Source organism: Hippopotamus amphibius, chromosome 3 (genome assembly GCF_030028045.1).
Source record: "Hippopotamus amphibius kiboko isolate mHipAmp2 chromosome 3, mHipAmp2.hap2, whole genome shotgun sequence".
Classification (NCBI taxonomy): domain Eukaryota; kingdom Metazoa; phylum Chordata; class Mammalia; order Artiodactyla; family Hippopotamidae; genus Hippopotamus; species Hippopotamus amphibius.
Genome location: NC_080188.1, coordinates 7,231,542 through 7,249,116, shown reverse-complemented (window position 1 = coordinate 7,249,116; position 17,575 = coordinate 7,231,542). Strand labels below are relative to the sequence as shown.

The 17,575-nt window shown below is 48.8% G+C and overlaps 1 protein-coding gene across 1 annotated transcript in view; it reads left to right on the top strand.

Moving 5' to 3' along the window:
* SEL1L3 (SEL1L family member 3) overlaps window positions 1–17,575 on the top strand; it is a 98,962-nt gene that overhangs the window by 57,630 nt on the left and 23,757 nt on the right. The window contains exons 12-16 of the mRNA XM_057730073.1: window positions 5,635–5,754; window positions 7,604–7,744; window positions 11,440–11,502; window positions 14,533–14,709; window positions 17,045–17,172. Coding sequence (XP_057586056.1) covers window positions 5,635–5,754; window positions 7,604–7,744; window positions 11,440–11,502; window positions 14,533–14,709; window positions 17,045–17,172 — 629 coding nt within the window. The remainder of the gene's footprint in view (window positions 1–5,634; window positions 5,755–7,603; window positions 7,745–11,439; window positions 11,503–14,532; window positions 14,710–17,044; window positions 17,173–17,575) is intronic.

Genomic DNA, 17,575 nt, shown 5'->3' with positions numbered 1-17,575 from the left:
GACCCCCATCTGCAGTCGTAACATACCACAAAGGAGCCACACCATCCCCTCCTCTCCATTCCCCACAAACACCTCAACCGAAGGCACCATCGTCCGTGCCAGCAACGGGGAAGTCACCTTTGATCCTCCCATCATCCTACCAGTTCTAACCCTCACCAGCGTTACATGCCAATTTCACTCTCCTCCCGTCTCCACCCAGTGTGCTGTCACAGGCTACAGCTCTCCATCCTCATCTCTCCCCTGAGCGACTCTGACAGCCTCCTGTTGTGGACCTATGGGCTGAATTGGTCCCTAAATTATTATGGAGTGAATGGACCCCTAAATTCATGTGTTGAATTCCTCACCTCCAGTACCTCAGAATAGAACACCGCATTTGGAGACAGGAACTTTGAAGAGAGGATTAAGTTAAATGGAGTCATTAGGTGCCCTAATCCAGTATAACTGGTGTCCTTACAAGAAGAGGAGATTAGGACACAGATGAAACAGAGAGACGACCATGTGAGGACACACACTAGGGAGAGGGGCCTCAGAAGAAACTGAACCTGCCAGCATCTTGACCTTGGACTTCCAGCCTCCAGAAGCGTGAGAAAATGTATTTCTGTGGCTTAAGCCACGCAGCCTGTGGGGTTTGGTTATGGCAGCCCTGGCAAATGACGTCACCTCCTACTGGCCTTTCTCTTACCCGTCTTATCGCTTCCCACTTTCTTCCCACGGAGGCCAAGGCGGGCTGTCGACGGTGGAGGTTCTCCACCTGGCTGCGCACCAGAGTCACGCGGGGACTCAGAGAATACCTCTGTGCAGCTGCACCCCACCGTCTCATTGACGTGACAGAGGGCGGGTCCAGGCATGTAATAGGCATGTATATGTCTGTGTGCACGTGTCTATTTCAAGAGCTCCTCAGAGGGCCGTAATGAGCAGTCAGTGTTGACAGCTCCTGACCCACAAACACTAAGTCCAGCTCATCACTTGGCATAGGAGTTGTTCTTCGATCTGGTTCCTCTCTGCTTCTCCAACCTCAGCGCTCAGCGATTCCCTGCTTGGCCTGCCCGCTCTGGCAATGCCAAGCTTTGTGTTGTCCACACTCCCTGGCCCTGCTCAATCTCCTCTGCCCGATTTGCTTTCTCCACGCCCACCCCCCTTTTCCTGCCCCCTGCCCCCGCCTCCTACAAGGATGCTGGGCTCAGACACCACCACCTCCTTGGATCTTCCCTTTGCGGTGCCGTCCCGGCACCCAGACACGTCCCTGCCATTGCTCGATGATGGGTGCTGAGTGCAGGGCTCGGAGCTGGCTCTCCCACTAGACCGTGAGCTCCCTGAGGCAGCACCTCGTCTGTTCATGTCCGTGACCCCGGTGCCCAGCCCTGTGCTTGACAGGTAGTTGGCATTGCCTGTTTACTGATGGGACGGTGGACCACATGAGAGTGCAGAGCAGCCAGTGATGGACACAAGGTGATCACCGTGTCTCCTTGACCCTGGTGCTTTCTGATGGGACCCGTGTTCATTGTCAAAGGCAAGCACCCAGGCACGTGGCTCTCACCTCTGCCCCTCTTGCATTCAGCACCACCTTTGTGTGGGGCACCTCCCATTTGGGGAATCTTGGGTACTTGCTTCTCTGTCTCTCCATCATTATACCTGATAGTCCTCCCTTCTTACTTTAAAATTACTAAAATGTTAAATTTCAACAAAGAAAACGTATACCCCCCACTGGGAGCCAACCATGATAGCTGATTTTAAACACCCTAAGGCACAGGCTCCTCGTGGTGGTTCCTCCAGTCCCTGAAGGAGGTGGTGGTTTAAGTGTAGGCTCTGAAATTGCCCTGCTCCTGAGTTCCGGGAGCGCTGGCTGAAGCGTCATATTTCACGACTTCAGAAAATGCAGATGCTCGGGAAAACGGCGGCGCTGCTGAGAGCGTTTGCTCCCCAGGTACAAATTCCACCACATCCTTTACCCTCTCCACCCCTCCCCTGCTCTCCGCTCTGCCCTGCCTTTCCTGTGATTGATGGCAGACAGCTGATGTGATGTGAACACTGCCCTTGCAGCCTACAGGCTGAGCAGAGAGAAAGGAGGTGAAGTGTATGAAGGGTCAGCGTCTCTGGGACGGCGTGGCGCCTTCTCTGACGCTGGGTCCAGGGGCATCTGAGGACTGTAGCGTCTCTGGACGTTGGACCTCCTCTAACCTGGTCAGCAGGTTTTAACCCTATGGTATAAGCTATGAACTGCTCATTCCAGAGACGCTGATTTTATAACACAGCAACGAAAATTCCCACCACCCTGGGAAGGCACAGAAGCTTCCAGAACTAGTCAGTCTCGGACTCTGGGTCCCAGTCAGTGTCTCCCTAGCTCCGCCCTGCACTCCTGCTCCCACCATTCCTTCTCCACATCACAGCTTCTTCCGGGATTGGTCACTTTCCCACCTGAAGCATCATTCCCCGGTCTCAAGGTGTTTGATGATGAACGCTCCAACACCACTCCCTTTTAGGGGCTGTTCCTTCATCAGATGTCTTTGTAGATGGTTGGCTCTCACAGAAGGCCTTGGGCGTGTGGCTCTGACTGGTGCTGGTTGCCGTGGGGGGGCCCCAGAGCTGTGAAGACACAACCACCGACCGGGTGAGGCAGGCGGCTGTGGTGTGGCTCTAGGGCCAGCCTGCCTGGTTCGGGTCCCAGGTCTGCATTCACCGGGTGTAAAACCTCGGATAAGTCTACTCACTTCTCTGTCTCTGCACAGGTTTTTCACCTGTAAAAACTGCTGTGACGGACTGCAGCTCACAGAGTTTACAGCATGAAAAAAGTAACCCATAGGCTGTGTGTTGGAAGGACCGCAGCACACAGCGTGTTGCCCTCAAGTGTTTCCAGTACCGGCACTCCCTCAGATCTGTCCCTTCCATCTTCAAAAGCACCGAATTCTCTTAGATAGGCCTTCATCCCCACAACGTAAGGCTTTGAGCTGTACAAAACTGCAGATACCAACAGGAAGGATGATGTTCTAAGCTGCTGGCAGCCCTTTACATGTTAGAGTGAACTAAGGACCTAAAAAATGACAAGTTACCATTCCTGAGAGCGTCCCATGTGCCAGACACTCTGCTAAGATCTTCACAAACCATCTTATTTAATCCTCACGCAACACTGTGAGGTCCGTACAAGTATTGTTCCCATTTTACAGATGGGGCACCTGAGACTCAGGGAAGCCAAAGGACCTGCCCAAAGTCACACAGCAAATGAGTAGCGGAGCCTAGATTTGAACCTGGATGCTTCTAACTCTTCATACTATAAAAAATAATGGCTAATAGGTGGAGTGCCTTTGATATAGCAGATACCACTCTAAGCTTCATTTTTATGGGCACAGAAGCCAAGACTCAGATAAATAACGTCAGCGGCCCAAGGCCCACAGGTAGTTAGTGGTGAGTTAGAATTCATGTCTGCTGGGTCTGATGTGAAAGGTTGTGCTCTTAATGGCCCTGCCCTGCTGTGAAGCTTAGTGGTACTGCCCAGGGAGCGGCAAGGGGCCAGGTCGAGGGACAGTGACATGAAAGACGAAAGAGTTCCTTCTTCAGAGTGATGCATGGTTGCCCAGGTGCCCTGGAAACAAGGCCTTTGCCAGGACCCCTCTCACAACACAGTTAGATGGAGTTCATTATGTATAAGGGGAGACAGTGAAACAGCCCCCCATCTGCTTCCTCCCAGATGCATGAGTCCTTCACAGGGTGGTGAGGCTGGGTGAGGACGATGGGTCCCACAGCCAACCGGCCTGGATTTGATTCCTAAGTTTGAAGAACTTAGGTAAGTTACTTAACCTTTCTGGGCCTCAGTTTCCACATCTGTGAAATGGCGATATTGATAGTGACTGTCTTATAAGGTTGCAAAGATTTAGTGAGTCAACCTGGGCCAAGCATTTGGTCCCTGCACAGTCCTTGCGGGTGATTATGATATGTTATCACTGCCAGAGAGTAGCAGAAACACCTTAGAGTATAAGTCCTTGCAGGATAGAAACTCTGTCTTCCTGTGTTCTGTCTTTCATTCAAATCCCATGACAAAGTTAAGGAAGAAGAAACAAAATAAGGAAAAGAAGAAAATCAACCCCAAATCAAAACACCCAAACTCTCCAGTTGAACAAGAAACTTCTATTGTTTGAGTAACCTGAGCTTCAGCTCAGTTCCAGGCTCATCACAGATGACACAGTGTCCCCTGGAGTGTGAGCTGAAGCGCCCACACACTTGGCAGAGAATCAGCGACATAGAGAGGCTGATGCCCAGACAGGATTCCAGGGCCTTCCCGCTAGAAGGCAACATCGTGGGGGAGCCCGTCAGAGCCCGTCCTTGGAGTCAGTCCAACCTGGCTTCCAGGGCCAGCTCTACAATATGACCTTGAGTCCATGGGTTCACATTCTGAGCCTCAGTTTCTTTGCCTATAAGTTGAGGACAGTGATATTTGGGTCTCAGCCCTGCCGTGAGGATTAAATGAAGAAATCCTTTGTTCAGCACCCCGCACATTGTTGGTTTCAGTCGAAGGTGACGGACATCCTTATTCCAATTCTTGCTATTTGCTGGATGGCGTCTCGAGGTTAGACATCCAGCAGGAACTGATACCCGCTGGCTCCGCGTCCTAGCTCTGTCCCCAAGTCTGCCCCCTGTTGCCCCTGAGAGGGACCTCTGGCTCCACGTGGCCACGGTGGAGGAGGCAGCCGAGCGACCCTCTCAGGAACGGGCTACAGGCTAGAGCTTGTGGATCCACGTCCTTTTCTTCATTGACAGAGAGGGTCAGAAAGGAAATCAGGCCTGGCTCCTTGTTCTCTAAGGCTTCTTTCCCAGGCTTATCCAGATGCAGTTTTTTCACCATCTGCTTGTGGCCTTGAAGCCTTTCCCAGGCGTTCCTAGTGCTGTTAAATAGAGTTCCTCATGTATAAGGGGAAACTGTCAAACAACAAGACCGTTTTTTGGATAAACAGCCAGAATTTATACATAAAGATGAGTCTTATTTTCTTCACAGAAGGCAAATACCTGGGAGGCTGTGGGCAAATTCAGAACACTTTGCGGACTTTCCCCTTGGGTTCCTCTTTAGAGCCTCTGGCCCTTTCTCGCTCTCATCCTCAGCTTAACATGCCCTCTTCTCTCCAGAGCAGATTTCATTTTTGGAAATAGCCCCAAGGTATTCGCGGCTGAGCCTGCTAAATGCAGAGGGTTAGTCATGCAGGATAATAACACTTCAGAAGAAAATAATAATAATAAGGTTATACTTAGAAAATATTGATTTACCTTTTTTGATGCCGTGTGTAACCTGGCTCTGAAATCGGTGACACAGAGGTGGACTTCTGAACTAGCCTGAGTGATGGAAGAGGAAGTGAAATAAGTTTTGTCCGCCCAAGGAAAGCGCTTTGATAGGAACAAAAATACGTGTTTAGATACAGGATGCATGATCCACTCATTTAAAAAAGAATTTGGTCTCACAGCGCTGTGGTCACGCCTCATATTTCAGTCGTTCATATGGTTTTTACTTGAGCAATTGCTTGTATAAGAATAACGTCATGTCTCTTGCACGCCCATATCATTTGGATATTTTCATTCTCCCTTCTTCCCTCCCTCCCTATCTGTCTCCCTCCCTTCCTTCCCTCCTTCCTTTCTTCCTTCCTTCTCTTTTAGGCATACGTTGAAACAATTAGGCTAAAAGATGATGAAATACTCAAGGTACAAACCAAAGAAGATGGAGACGTCTTTATGTGGCTGAAGCACGAAGCTACTCGAGGCAACGCGGCAGCTCAGGTAAAAATGTAGTTCCCAGTCTTGGAACGTCTCTTGGCCATGACAGACCAGGTTACGCTGTGATGACAAAATACCCCAAACCTAGTGGCTTAACACAACACCATTGTATTGCGGTTCTGACTACCTGTCCGATAGGGGTGGCATGGGCTGTGCTCTCATAGTCTCCTAGGACTAGGAGCCCCAGCGAACAGAGGCTTCGCCAAAACATGCTTCCAAAGCCATTGCTGCAGGGCGACCCCGTGACCCACCACAGCCTGGCTCTTCATGTTTCTGCTCAGAAGGCACACGAGTCACTTCTCCCATTTCTTCAGCCAAAGCAAGTCAGTGTGTCCCTCTGGACCTCAGGTGGGCTGGAAGTGTCGTCAGATCCGCACCCAGAGGAGAGAGAGCCCACAGTAGTTACGATCGGTCCCGACACTACCATCAGATGCTCTAGTGCATCAGATGGAAATAAAAAGAAGCATCTTGGGGCGCAGGAGAGATTAGATGGGCAGCGCGAAGAAGGCCATGAATTCAGCTAGGAGAGTAACAGAAAATCTGTGCCGCATGTTAGACCAGAAGGATTGACCTTGTCTCTTGAACATGTCTTATCTTTTGGGTGGACTTGTAAGAGGTACGTGAAAGGGCAGAGGCCTGGAAGGACCCCCCTGTCTGACTTCTTGCCCTGGTTTCACTATGAAGAAAAGTCCTTATGGGAGCCGGCTAAGGCTGATTGCACCTGAGGGAGGAAACCTCCTTCCCTAAGGATGGATTCAGCTTTGGCTTTGTGTTCCCCGTGAGCCTCTGGGTCTGCTAAGCAGGCAGAAGGCCAGAGATGGGAAAGAGAAAGAAAACCAAAGAACAAACGCATTGACAAGCAAATACTTCAGAGACCCTGTAGTGACGGGTCTCCCACCCCTCCTTAGAGGCCTTCCTAGCATCTCAGAAGGTGCTTTTCTGGAAGTTATAAGGTTTCCTTTGGGCGGGGTGGGGGGTGGAAGAGAAGAGAAGGAGAAGAGAGGAGACGTAGAAAGAAGGAAAGACAGTAAGGGGCCCGCAGGGGCCAGGAAGATATCAGACACTGCCTGTGGCTCCGTCCCGGGCTCTGTCCCAGCCTGCAGTCCTTCTAGTGCAGGGAGGAGTGCCAGGGCATAGTGTGGGACGTGCTGCTGCCAGCTTTCCTGGGTGCTCTAGAGCCTGCCTGAACTTCCCTAACGATGGACACTTCTTCCCTCCTTCATTCCACAAATGTTTGTTGCGTTGCTTCTATGAGTTTCTATTGAGTTCTGCTGGGTGGGAGCTGGGGGGGATGAGGGCAGACAAATGACGTCTCGAGATCCCTGCCCACAAAGGCCCCCGGCCTTGCTCGCGTCTAACAGTGGAGCCAGCCACGTGGACAGATGCTGGGATAGTGCTGTGGGCAGACACCCTCACTGATACGGATGTGCACAGGTCTCCATGCCCTTTACTGGCCAAGAGGACAGACAGTACCTCCCAAAGGAAAGGCACTTCAGGAGAGGAGACAGTGTGGTGGTTGATCCATCGGTTCTGGCCTGGGTGCAATAGGTTCAATCACACACACACACCCCCACACATACACCCTCCCCCCGCCACACACACCCCCACACACATACACACCACACACACACACACACACCCCATTTCCAACTTGTGTTAGTGACTTGTATTTACACCAGTTCACCTTCAGGGCTCTTGTCCCCAGGAGGAAGATAACATGTGTCCACCTAAATCTTGGTTCTCAACATAAAAACATTTGAAACTAGGTTTGCCTTCCCCCCTTTTAAAGTCTTGTATGATAAGCATCACACAGGAAAGTCATGATTTATTCTAAATCGCTACTGTCTTGAAGCAACGGTTGGCCCAGATGCTGTTCTGGGGCCAGCAAGGCGTGGCCAAGAACCCGGAAGCAGCTATCGAGTGGTACGCCAAGGGTGCCCTGGAGACCGAGGACCCCGCATTAATATACGACTACGCCATTGTGTTATTCAAGGTAAGAATCACTCAATTTGTGCTGAAATTGCACAATTCCTATCAGACTTCCCGAGTGGTTTCCTGTAGGCGTGCAGGCGGGCAGAGAGCCTGTAACTGAAGAACCTTAGAATATGCTTCTGTCAGTTTGGATGGAAAGGGGTATTTGCTGAAAAGGCAGAGTCAGAAGCAGTTCCCTGGCCTCGTTTTTAAACCATTAGTCTTAGGTTTGACACCTGGATTCTTTTTGCTTTTGCAAAGACTGGCACTCTGGAGGAGACAACCATATTTTACAGATTGGTACATGGCTGGCAGCCCCCAAAGGTGCTGCAAGTTCTCTACCACGCAGAGCTATCGTTGAATTACAGCTGAGACAAAGTGTGCATTTGGGCTGGATCCCAACAGTTCTGTTGATCAAGACAAACATCTTGATTTTAAGCCAACAGGAGAGCAGGAGGATGGAAGGGAAGCGCATTAGCCCAGGAGACAGAGGATGGAGGTCAAATCCCTCCTCTGCAAGCACTGACTTCATCCTTGGACTTATCCGATCTTATGGGACATTGGTAATGACCACAGATTGAGTGAAATAACCTAAGGAAGGGGCTCTAAAAACTGCAAAATGCTTTACAGGATAATATCGATCATATTTCACATTGATTGATGCTGTGCCTCTTACCTGATGTACATGAATTATTACCACATTCAATCCTCATGAAAACCTTGCGAGGCAGGTACCATGGTGTATTATGATCGCTGTTTACATGCGTCCTTATAGAGGCTCAGAAAGGGTTTGGAACTTGCCCATTGTCAAACAACTGGTAGGTTTCAGAGCTGGGACTGGGATCCAGGCAGTCTGGCTTCAGCGTCTGTGCGCTTCATCCCTGAACGCAGAGACATCAATTCACCAACCTTGGAAAACTGTTGGCTCTAGGAAGGCTCTTGGTCCCTATGTCCAGGCCCAAAGGCGGCAACTGTCCACAGAGGGCGAGGGTCTTCAAACAAGGACGTGGGTGCACATGGCCGGCTCATCTCCAGAACCACAGCTGTGGCCGCTCGCTGATTAACAGCCATGGCTTTTGCTACATTTCTGACCCTCCAGAGTCTTAAAACCTATTGATTGTTATGGTTTCCAGATTTAGAGCTGAGACTTTTCCTTTGTCGTCGTCAAATCAACGTAGAAATGGTTTGCCTCTCAGCCGTATGCCAGTGCGTTTGTGTGTTTATACAATAAACACCCATTCGGGGCTGACACCGTGCCAGATGGCACTAGGTAGAGGGACGTATGGATGCAGGAGCCACATCCCTGGCCTCAGCGGTCTCAGACACTCGTGGGGAAGACAGAGGACTGAAACAGACACAGAGGAGAGGCACCAGTCCACCGGAACTAGGGCTGGCCACTGCCCGAAGTGCGGAGAAGATAAAGGCATGACTCAGACCTTACTTCTGCCCACCAGGAGCTCAAACACTAGAGGCAAAGCCAAAGACATAAATAAATGACACGGGAGGTGACAGAATGTTTCTTCGGGGTCTGATTTCCCAAACCTTAAAGCTTTTTTGGTTTTCCTGCATTCTAAGTTATCTCTGAGTTGGGGAAGGAAGCCCTTTATCAGCATCTCAAGGCGGATTTTTACCTCTGGCCAAAGGCGTCTTTAAGTGTTTTCAACGTAAAAGAACCCTATACAAAACATGAACTTTCGACACATGAAGGAGGGCAGCGTGCACTCGGCTTCTTGTCTTGTTGTGGGTATTGGGCTTCTTGTATTCAAAGATGGCACCATGGTGACGGCTATAGTTTGTCCAAGACAGTCGGGTCCATCTCATTCCGCATTCACAGGAGGATGGAGCTTGGACCTTTACTGCAGCAACTGCCCTCCATGAATTCCTTCAGTGGGTAGTTATTGAGCACTTGCTATGCATCAGGACTTTATTTTTCTCTCACTTTACCACTTCCGGTACTACTTAGACTTGCGCATAGGTGTAGTCTTTGAGCGAGACATCATCCCACTTCCGATTATATAATCACACTGGAAAATCCCTGGCCTAGAAATCAGAGTGTCTAAGTTGCAGATCTAACTGCAAGGTTTTGGGGAAGTCAACCCCTCTGGGCCCCAGTTTTATTCCTTCAAAACAAAGAAGTTGGAGAAGATAAACTTTGAGTGCAACCAGGTTCTGACATTTTGTCATCCTGGTCGTTCTCATGCCTTCCCTGAAATCCAAAAAGGTTGTCTCATTGCTGCATCCAGTTACTCCAAATAGCCTTCATGTCCTTTTCTCTTTCCTCTCCCTCTCTAATTAAACGAAGTAATGGTGCACTTCTGAAAAATATTTTCATCTTCCACTTTGCTTCAGCTCATTGGTTTTATTAAATAGGTAAGTTAAAATCGAGTAGAAACTCAGTGTGTATAATTTAACCTTTATTTGGATTCACAGTTTTATTTTGGGTCCTGGAAAACTATTCAGACAAACAGATTCTACAGCATGTTTTCTGTATCCTGTAAGGAGATTACAAATCATTATGCTTTCTCAACATGGAAATGAAAATATATAGGAGAAAATACAGCATGGCGGTTATAAACTTGGACTCTGGAGCCTGGGTTCACATATCCTGCCTCTCCGCCTCGCTCGCTGTGTGATTCTGGGCAAGTTTCTCTGATGAGAATGATAGCAGCACCCCGGCTGGGGTTGGGAGGATTAGATATGACAGGAGAGTTCTTGGCGCACGTTAATTAACACAGGACTGTTTACTAGTGCTGTCTTCATTTCCTGGAGAGCTAAGTATTTAAATAGAGTTAATAGCTGTATTCATTGCAGAGCCTTCTAACATTATATCACATGTGACCCTGTCAAGCGCTGAGTCTGAGACCAGGAGGACTCCATGGGGTGTGTGGGTCAATAACAGACTCTAAGTGAGCTTGGAAGCATCAGAGTTTTCATCCAGCTCCTCTTACCTGCCATCTGCATGGTCAGAGCTATGTGGAGAGAGCCGTAGGGACCCTCCTGCCCCACACTCAGACCCACCATTTTCCCGTGTGGTCCTGCCGACACCCCAGCATGCTCCCATGGAGTTCTGCTCTTGTCACAAGAACTCCAAAGCCACATCTCTCTGTGTGATGCACAAACCACCTCTGTTGGAAAAACCTGGAGGTTTTGCTGGAGGAAGCTTGTCAGTTTGGCAGCGTCTGAGGGAACGGATTCTAAGAGGTGCCATCTCCTTGACCTCTGGCCCTCGAGCTGGTTCTGAAGCCACAGTGTTCCACCTTGGGGGCTCCCACGAGGACACTGGAAGGTTGCAAATGACAGCCTAATGACTCCTGACTCTCTGACACAGAGAAAGTGTTTTATCTAGCTCGCATATCAGGTAATCTCAGGGAAATGCAGCCAGGATGACCAGACTCATTTAACCTTATTCATGGCTTCTCCCAACAGCACCTGTGGATTGATGGGGACGTGACTCACTCGATGATCAATGGGGAATTCTGTATGGATGCTAAGCTGGGAGGGTGAGGCTTGTTGCCTCTGTTCTACCAATATATACAAAATAATGATGGTGATGTAACAGCTTTGTGTAGAGAAATCGTCAAGATCAGGTTTTTAATTGAGAAGGCTTGGGCTTTATTTTTAAGTATCTTACGTGGAACACTGACAGACTGGTGTGATGATTTTGTGTGCACTCCACGTTTAATTTCTTTGTGATCGTTGCTGTTTATTGTTGTTTAGGGTCAAGGAGTCAAAAAGAACAGACGGCTTGCCTTAGAGCTGATGAAGAAAGCAGCTTCCAAGGTAACACTTGTGCATATTGTCAGAGGGAAACATTTCCACCCCACACACCCACGCGCTCACAAGTCGGGAGAGTAAATGGCCAGCCTTCTGAAGAAGGTAGAAAGGCAGTGGGGAGGAAGGGGTCGCTGGCATTGCAGTGATTAGTCATTTTTGAGCTACCACACATACAGAAACCCACACAATGAGGATGGCAAAATTCAAAAGCCGAACTCACTTTCCAATCAATAGAATTCGGACCGATTTTGTTTGAAGGCTAAAATTATAATCAAGGGCTGCCCTAAAAACAAGCCCTAGTGGCGGGGGGCGGGGGTGTCCTTGAGATGGAATGGATATAAAGGCCATCGAATTAGGAAAACCAAAAGCCTGAATCCTCTGAAGGTTATCCCCGTCGTGTCCAATGCTCATTTGCTTCTCCATGCTTTAATAAAGGGGCCGTTTTATCAAGTTTATTGCCGGGGTTAGGAATTGTTTTCCTTTTGTCACTATTTACTCCTCAAAGTTATTTTCAAGCGAACTGCTTTCAGTATTGCACTACAGAGTGGAGGTTCTAATACCACTTGCACGGGGAGACACACACACGCACGTACACACATCCCTGAGTGCAAACCCCGCGTGGACGCACATCCACATGTGTACGTGCGCATGTGCGTGTGTACCATTCGCAAATAAGTGGATCGGTAGAAACCGTTGTAATGTTACAACCTCGACAGGGCCCTTTACGGCCCTTCAGGCTCTTGAATGTGCCTCCCTCCCCAAGGCCGATCATATCTGCCCTATCAACAAAGACTCCTCAAGTAACCATGCCAGTTTCTCTTCCTCAATCCCCTTTCTTTAGGGAGCTCAGAGTGTCTTTTTTCTGTAGAACAGGAAGTTGGAGCATAGAGGAAGAGAGCCAAGAGGCTTTTCCTCCATCTGTGTGGTCTCGAGAGGACATGGGGCCCAGGAGAAGGGAACCACGGAAGTACATGCCAGCTCCCCACCCTGGCACAGACTACAGGGCAGAAATAGAAAGCAGGTTCAGGGTAGTCATTGAGGGCATGGTTCCAGAGCACCCTTAAATGGGCAGTAATGGGGTTTCCTGGCAGGTGTGAAATTTGCATCTCTTTAGCATGCTAGTGGTGAATTGTTGTCTAAGGTGCTTTATTCTGAGTGTATTTTTAGCAGAGCTGAGATGAATGTTGGAGGAAATGCAGTTTTATGGCCTGGAGTACTCGCATTCTTAAAAGCTTTACATGATTCTCACCCATTCATTCTGCAGGGAGTTATTAAGCCCTTACTCTTTGTCAGGCACTGTGGTGAAGCTCAGAGTTTGATTTTTGGAATTAGCCAAAAGTCACTGGAAAATAAATCTGTGGATACAGCTGGAAATGTCCAGAATAAGGTGTGAACATTATGCAATAAAACAAGAGTTCTTGGGGAGCTCCTGATCTGGGTCCAAATACAATTTCTAAAGGATATTTTGGGAGTGGTTTGAGTGATGACGGGTACCTTTGAATAAAGCTATGCGCCTGGTTGGTGAGCACTGCAGGAGCCGTTTTGATATATATTCTGTAAGCTTGTTCCAAAGCTCATTCTTGCTACTTTATAACATGGCATGGTCTATTAATTCATGGAAATGCCTTCATCCTGCAAGTTCTCAAGAGCCTGCCTTGCATCTTCAAAAAGAATGCTTCTGTGACTGATACACAGCACTAACACCATCTCATGTGTCGGCTATCTTGAGGGTCTGTGAATCTGAACCCTACTCTCTGTCCTCAGGGTGCAGGATTTGGATTCTGTTTTGTGTGTCATCAGCATTCAAAGGATGGCTTTCGTTCATTTGTCAAGTATTTATTGAGCACTTGCTCTATGCCAAGTACTAACATAGGTGCTTGGAATACAAAAGAAAGATCCCTGCCCTCATGGAGCATCAATTCTAATGGGCCTTGTCAGTTTCTCTCTCCTGGTCTGCCTGGCACCTGGAGTCCAACGTAATAACTAGGAAGTAGAGCATTTTAGGAGCTGATGCAGACTGAGAAGGCTGCAGGCTGGCATCTGGGCATCCTTTGTTAAGGGACACCTGTCCTTCACTTCTGAAAGGGAAGGCGAAAGAGATTTGCTGCCACACTTGGACTCTTAACCTGTTTCACAGATGCAAGATGCACCGTTTGCTTCTGCAATCCTTTTCCCCCTGCTTGTCCATGATCTTGTGGATCTGGCAGGAGAGGAGGAATGAGAGCACCGAATGCCCAGGTTTGCACACTCACACCCCGGCAGGGTTCCTGAGCCTTCAGCAACCAGGCTGCAGGCTGCCGAATAGAAGCAGGTGGGAACATCTGGGGAGAGCAGAGGCAGGCACCTGAGAGCACGCATCAGCAAGAACAAGGAGGCTTGAGACTCGACTCACACGAACCAGCCCTTCCCTGGTACAGTTCCAGTTTAGACACAGTTCTGCAATGGCCTGCCCTTCTCCGCCCTCCTCCCCTCTGCCTCAGCCCCGACCCGACCCTGCCTGTGGACCAGACCCTGCCTGTCGGAGCTGGGATGCTAAGCAGTGCTTTACACGTTGGCTGTTGCGGCTGCTTCCCATAGAGGGTTGGTTGGTGTTCAGGGCAGAGTGATCCACAGATGGACAGGCAGGTCACCTAGAAATCGTCCTAGCCAGAGCAGGTTTCCGGCCTCCTGTTGCAGTTGAGTGGTCATGAATTTCAAGGGCATTGTTGATACTGCAGGGCAATACGAGACCTTCTGTAGGTGAGGGCATTGCTGTTAAGAGCCCACAGGGGCTGAGTGATGATTTAGGAGCCAGCATCAATGCCGAGCTGGAAGGCAGAACTCCCGGCAGCAGCCGGGTGAAGTCCTCCTGGGAAGACGCTGAGGCGGGCTCATGGTTTCCGGCACTTAGCGTTTCTTTCATGCCATCTGCCCCCAAAAAAGAGACAGGAAAGGTTTTTCTCAGACTCAGGCAGAATGCTTTCACAACAATCGATTCTCCTTAGATTTCATTTAAAAAAAAAAAAGAAATTTCTTTCTTGTTGTTCTGAAATCCAGGGATTGCATCAGGCAGTCAATGGCCTGGGATGGTATTACCACAAATTCAAGAAAAATTATGCCAAAGCTGCAACGTACTGGTTAAAAGCAGAACAAATGGGGAACCCAGATGCATCGTACAATCTCGGAGTCCTATACTTGGATGGCATTTTCCCGGGAGTTCCTGGAAGGAATCAAGTAAGTAAGACTTGAGAGCAGCTGTGCAGCTGGTCAGTCACTTGGTCATGAAGCAGGGGTACTGTGTGCCCAGCCCGGACGAGCCCCCGTGGGTGGTACAGACACCCCCCAAGACACAGACCATGATCTTGAGGAACTCAAGGGCCCAGTTAGGAAGACAAGAGGGTGAAGGGCAAAGGCTGGCATTAGCCAAATGCCAAGTGTGTGCTAATTGCTGTGATCCAAACAGTTCTGGAAAGGGGAAATAGTGAAGACCAAAGCAGTGAGCAAGGCTTCATGCAGGAGGATGAGGCCTAAGCTGGGGAGAGGACAGGGAGAGGAGAAAGGAGAGGATGAGAGAGAGAGACGGTGCAGAGATGGGTGACTGGTCTTACTGGGAGCAGAGAGCTGGGTCCAAATGAGATTGCCTGGTATGAGACCGGATTTGATAATAATGTAAATAGCAGTGACAGTCTTCAGTGTTTGCCGAACCCTTCCTCTGGGCCAGACCCTCTCCGTGTACCGCCCCATGTCATCCTACCTATCCTCTGTGATAGTTACATCCACTTAACAGAGTAAGCAGCCGAGGTTCTGAAAACTTTCACAACTTAGAGTTATACGCTTAAGTGGAGTCAGGACCTGGTCCCTGTGTGAAATGGAAGCCCCTGGTTTTTAATAATATATCGATGGTGGTAATAATAATCTGAGCACCATTACATTCAACAACTTAATTGAATGCCCACCCTATGCCAGGCAGTCTTCCAGGCAGGGGGGATAAAGCCGCAGACAAAACAGTCCCTGCTTTGGGGAAGCTTACGTTCCAGTGGGGCAGAAAGAAAATAAGCAAACAAACATATAGTATGAGGGCAGGCGGGATGAGTGCTGTGGGGAAAAATAAAGCAGGGTAAGGAAGACCGGAGGGTAGAGACTGGGGGATGCTATTTCATAAGGGAGATCAGAGAAGATGTGTCTGATAATGTGACATTGTACAGACTCCTAAAGGAGTCTTGTGAATGTCCGGGAGAACATTCCAGAAAGAGGGAACGGCCAGGGCAAAATCCCGGAGAAGAAAGCAGGTTTGGTGTGCTCGAGGAGTAGCAGGGAGGCTGAACTGGCAGGAGCACACAGCAAGGAAGGTATGAGGAGGCAGAAAATCAGGTCGAAGAGGCAGCTGCTCTGAGCAAGATGGGACAGCTCTGAACAGAGCAGGGATACACGGTGCTTCAACAGGTTCCTCCTGGATCCTGGTGGAGACTGGGCTTGAAGGAGACAAGAGCAAGAGCAAGGGGGTTAGTGCATCGAATCCAAGCGAGAAAGGAAGGGCGGCATCAGAAGAGGGGCTGAGATGCGACTAGATTCCGGGTATATTTTGGAGGTCAAGGCAGCAGGATTTGGTGATGATTGGATATGGGGTGTGAGGCAAGGAGAGGCGTCAGGATGGCTCCAGAGTGTTTGGCATTTATTGAGATGGGAAGGAAAGGTCGCATGTAGTGGGATGGGCAAGCTCTGGCAGCAGATTTGGGAGTGGGGAAGCAGAAAATTACTTTTTGTGAAGCCCCATACCAAGCCTTGAATATCCGTTCTCTCAGGTAATCCTCACAACAAACTTTCATGCCAGCCACTATCAGAAGCCACGTTTTTCAGTCGTAGGAACCGAGTTATTCTCTTAGCTGGAGAGATTAACTAACATGCCCAAGGTCACGCCGCTAGTAAGGAGCAGAGCTGGGATGAGGACCCAAGCCTGTCGGACTCCAAAGCTCATACTTAAAAATGGCAGTTAACTGCCTGGGGAAAATAACAGTAATCAGTGGAACGTATACCCATCTAAGTGTTTTCTTTTCTCCCTCTACCTCTTTCTGACCACACAGGAGGCTGTATATTTTTATCCATTGCAAATGTCTGTTAGCCCTCCCACACATCTGCCAGCATGAATTTTTTATTGTCATATTCTAATTCTCACCTTCCTACTGGAAATGCAGTTTTTGCGTCTGGGTTTGAAAAAAAGAGATGAAGCAAGGTTAGGAAGGCAAATGCCTGAATTTTCACCTGGTGGGACTTTTGATGCAGTCTCCTGTCTGGCTGGCAGGGGTTATGTGAGGATCCGATAAGATGATAGTGATATTCTTAGCCTCTTGTAATCTTATTTATTGGGTAAGCTTAATCAACGGAATAGCTGCGGTCAAGGTGATCACGTCGAGAGGCCACCTTCTGTGATTGACCGTCTTCCTGGATCTTGACTTAGTTTTCTTAAAGATATGTTATAAACCTATGATGGTATCAGGTGTTAAGTGCCTCACGACCCTAGTCCAGGAGGACTTCTGCTTAATGAGACTGACGTTTGCTCATCTCTTTACAGACGTTAGCTGGTGAATATTTCCATAAGGCTGCGCAAGGCGGACACATAGAAGGAACCTTGTGGTGTTCTCTCTACTACATCACAGGCAACCTGGAGACGTTCCCTCGAGATCCCGAGAAGGCTGTTGTGTAAGAACCTGCCAGGTGTTGCATAGGAAGGGAAAGACATATACTATATTCACCATGGCTAAGAAAATAGAGTTCTTTTTTCTTTTATTCTTTTTTTTTGCAGTTTTAAAATTTCATGTTTATTTTTATCAGCTACACGTGCACATCGAGAGCCAAGTCATTTAAGACAAAACTTAAAAACGAAAAATACTTTGACAAGAAAAAATAGGAACGCTCAGCCTCCCCCACCCACACTCCATTCCCTACTCCCTAGAATAAATCACTTTCCATCTTTTAATTGTTTCTTTTTTATTTGCCTCTCTGTCTCGATAACGTGCTTATACTGCTATTTCTTGCTGTACTCACTATGGGCATTGCCTAATGATGTCTCACTGGGAAGGATAAAAATGTATAGTGTTTTCAC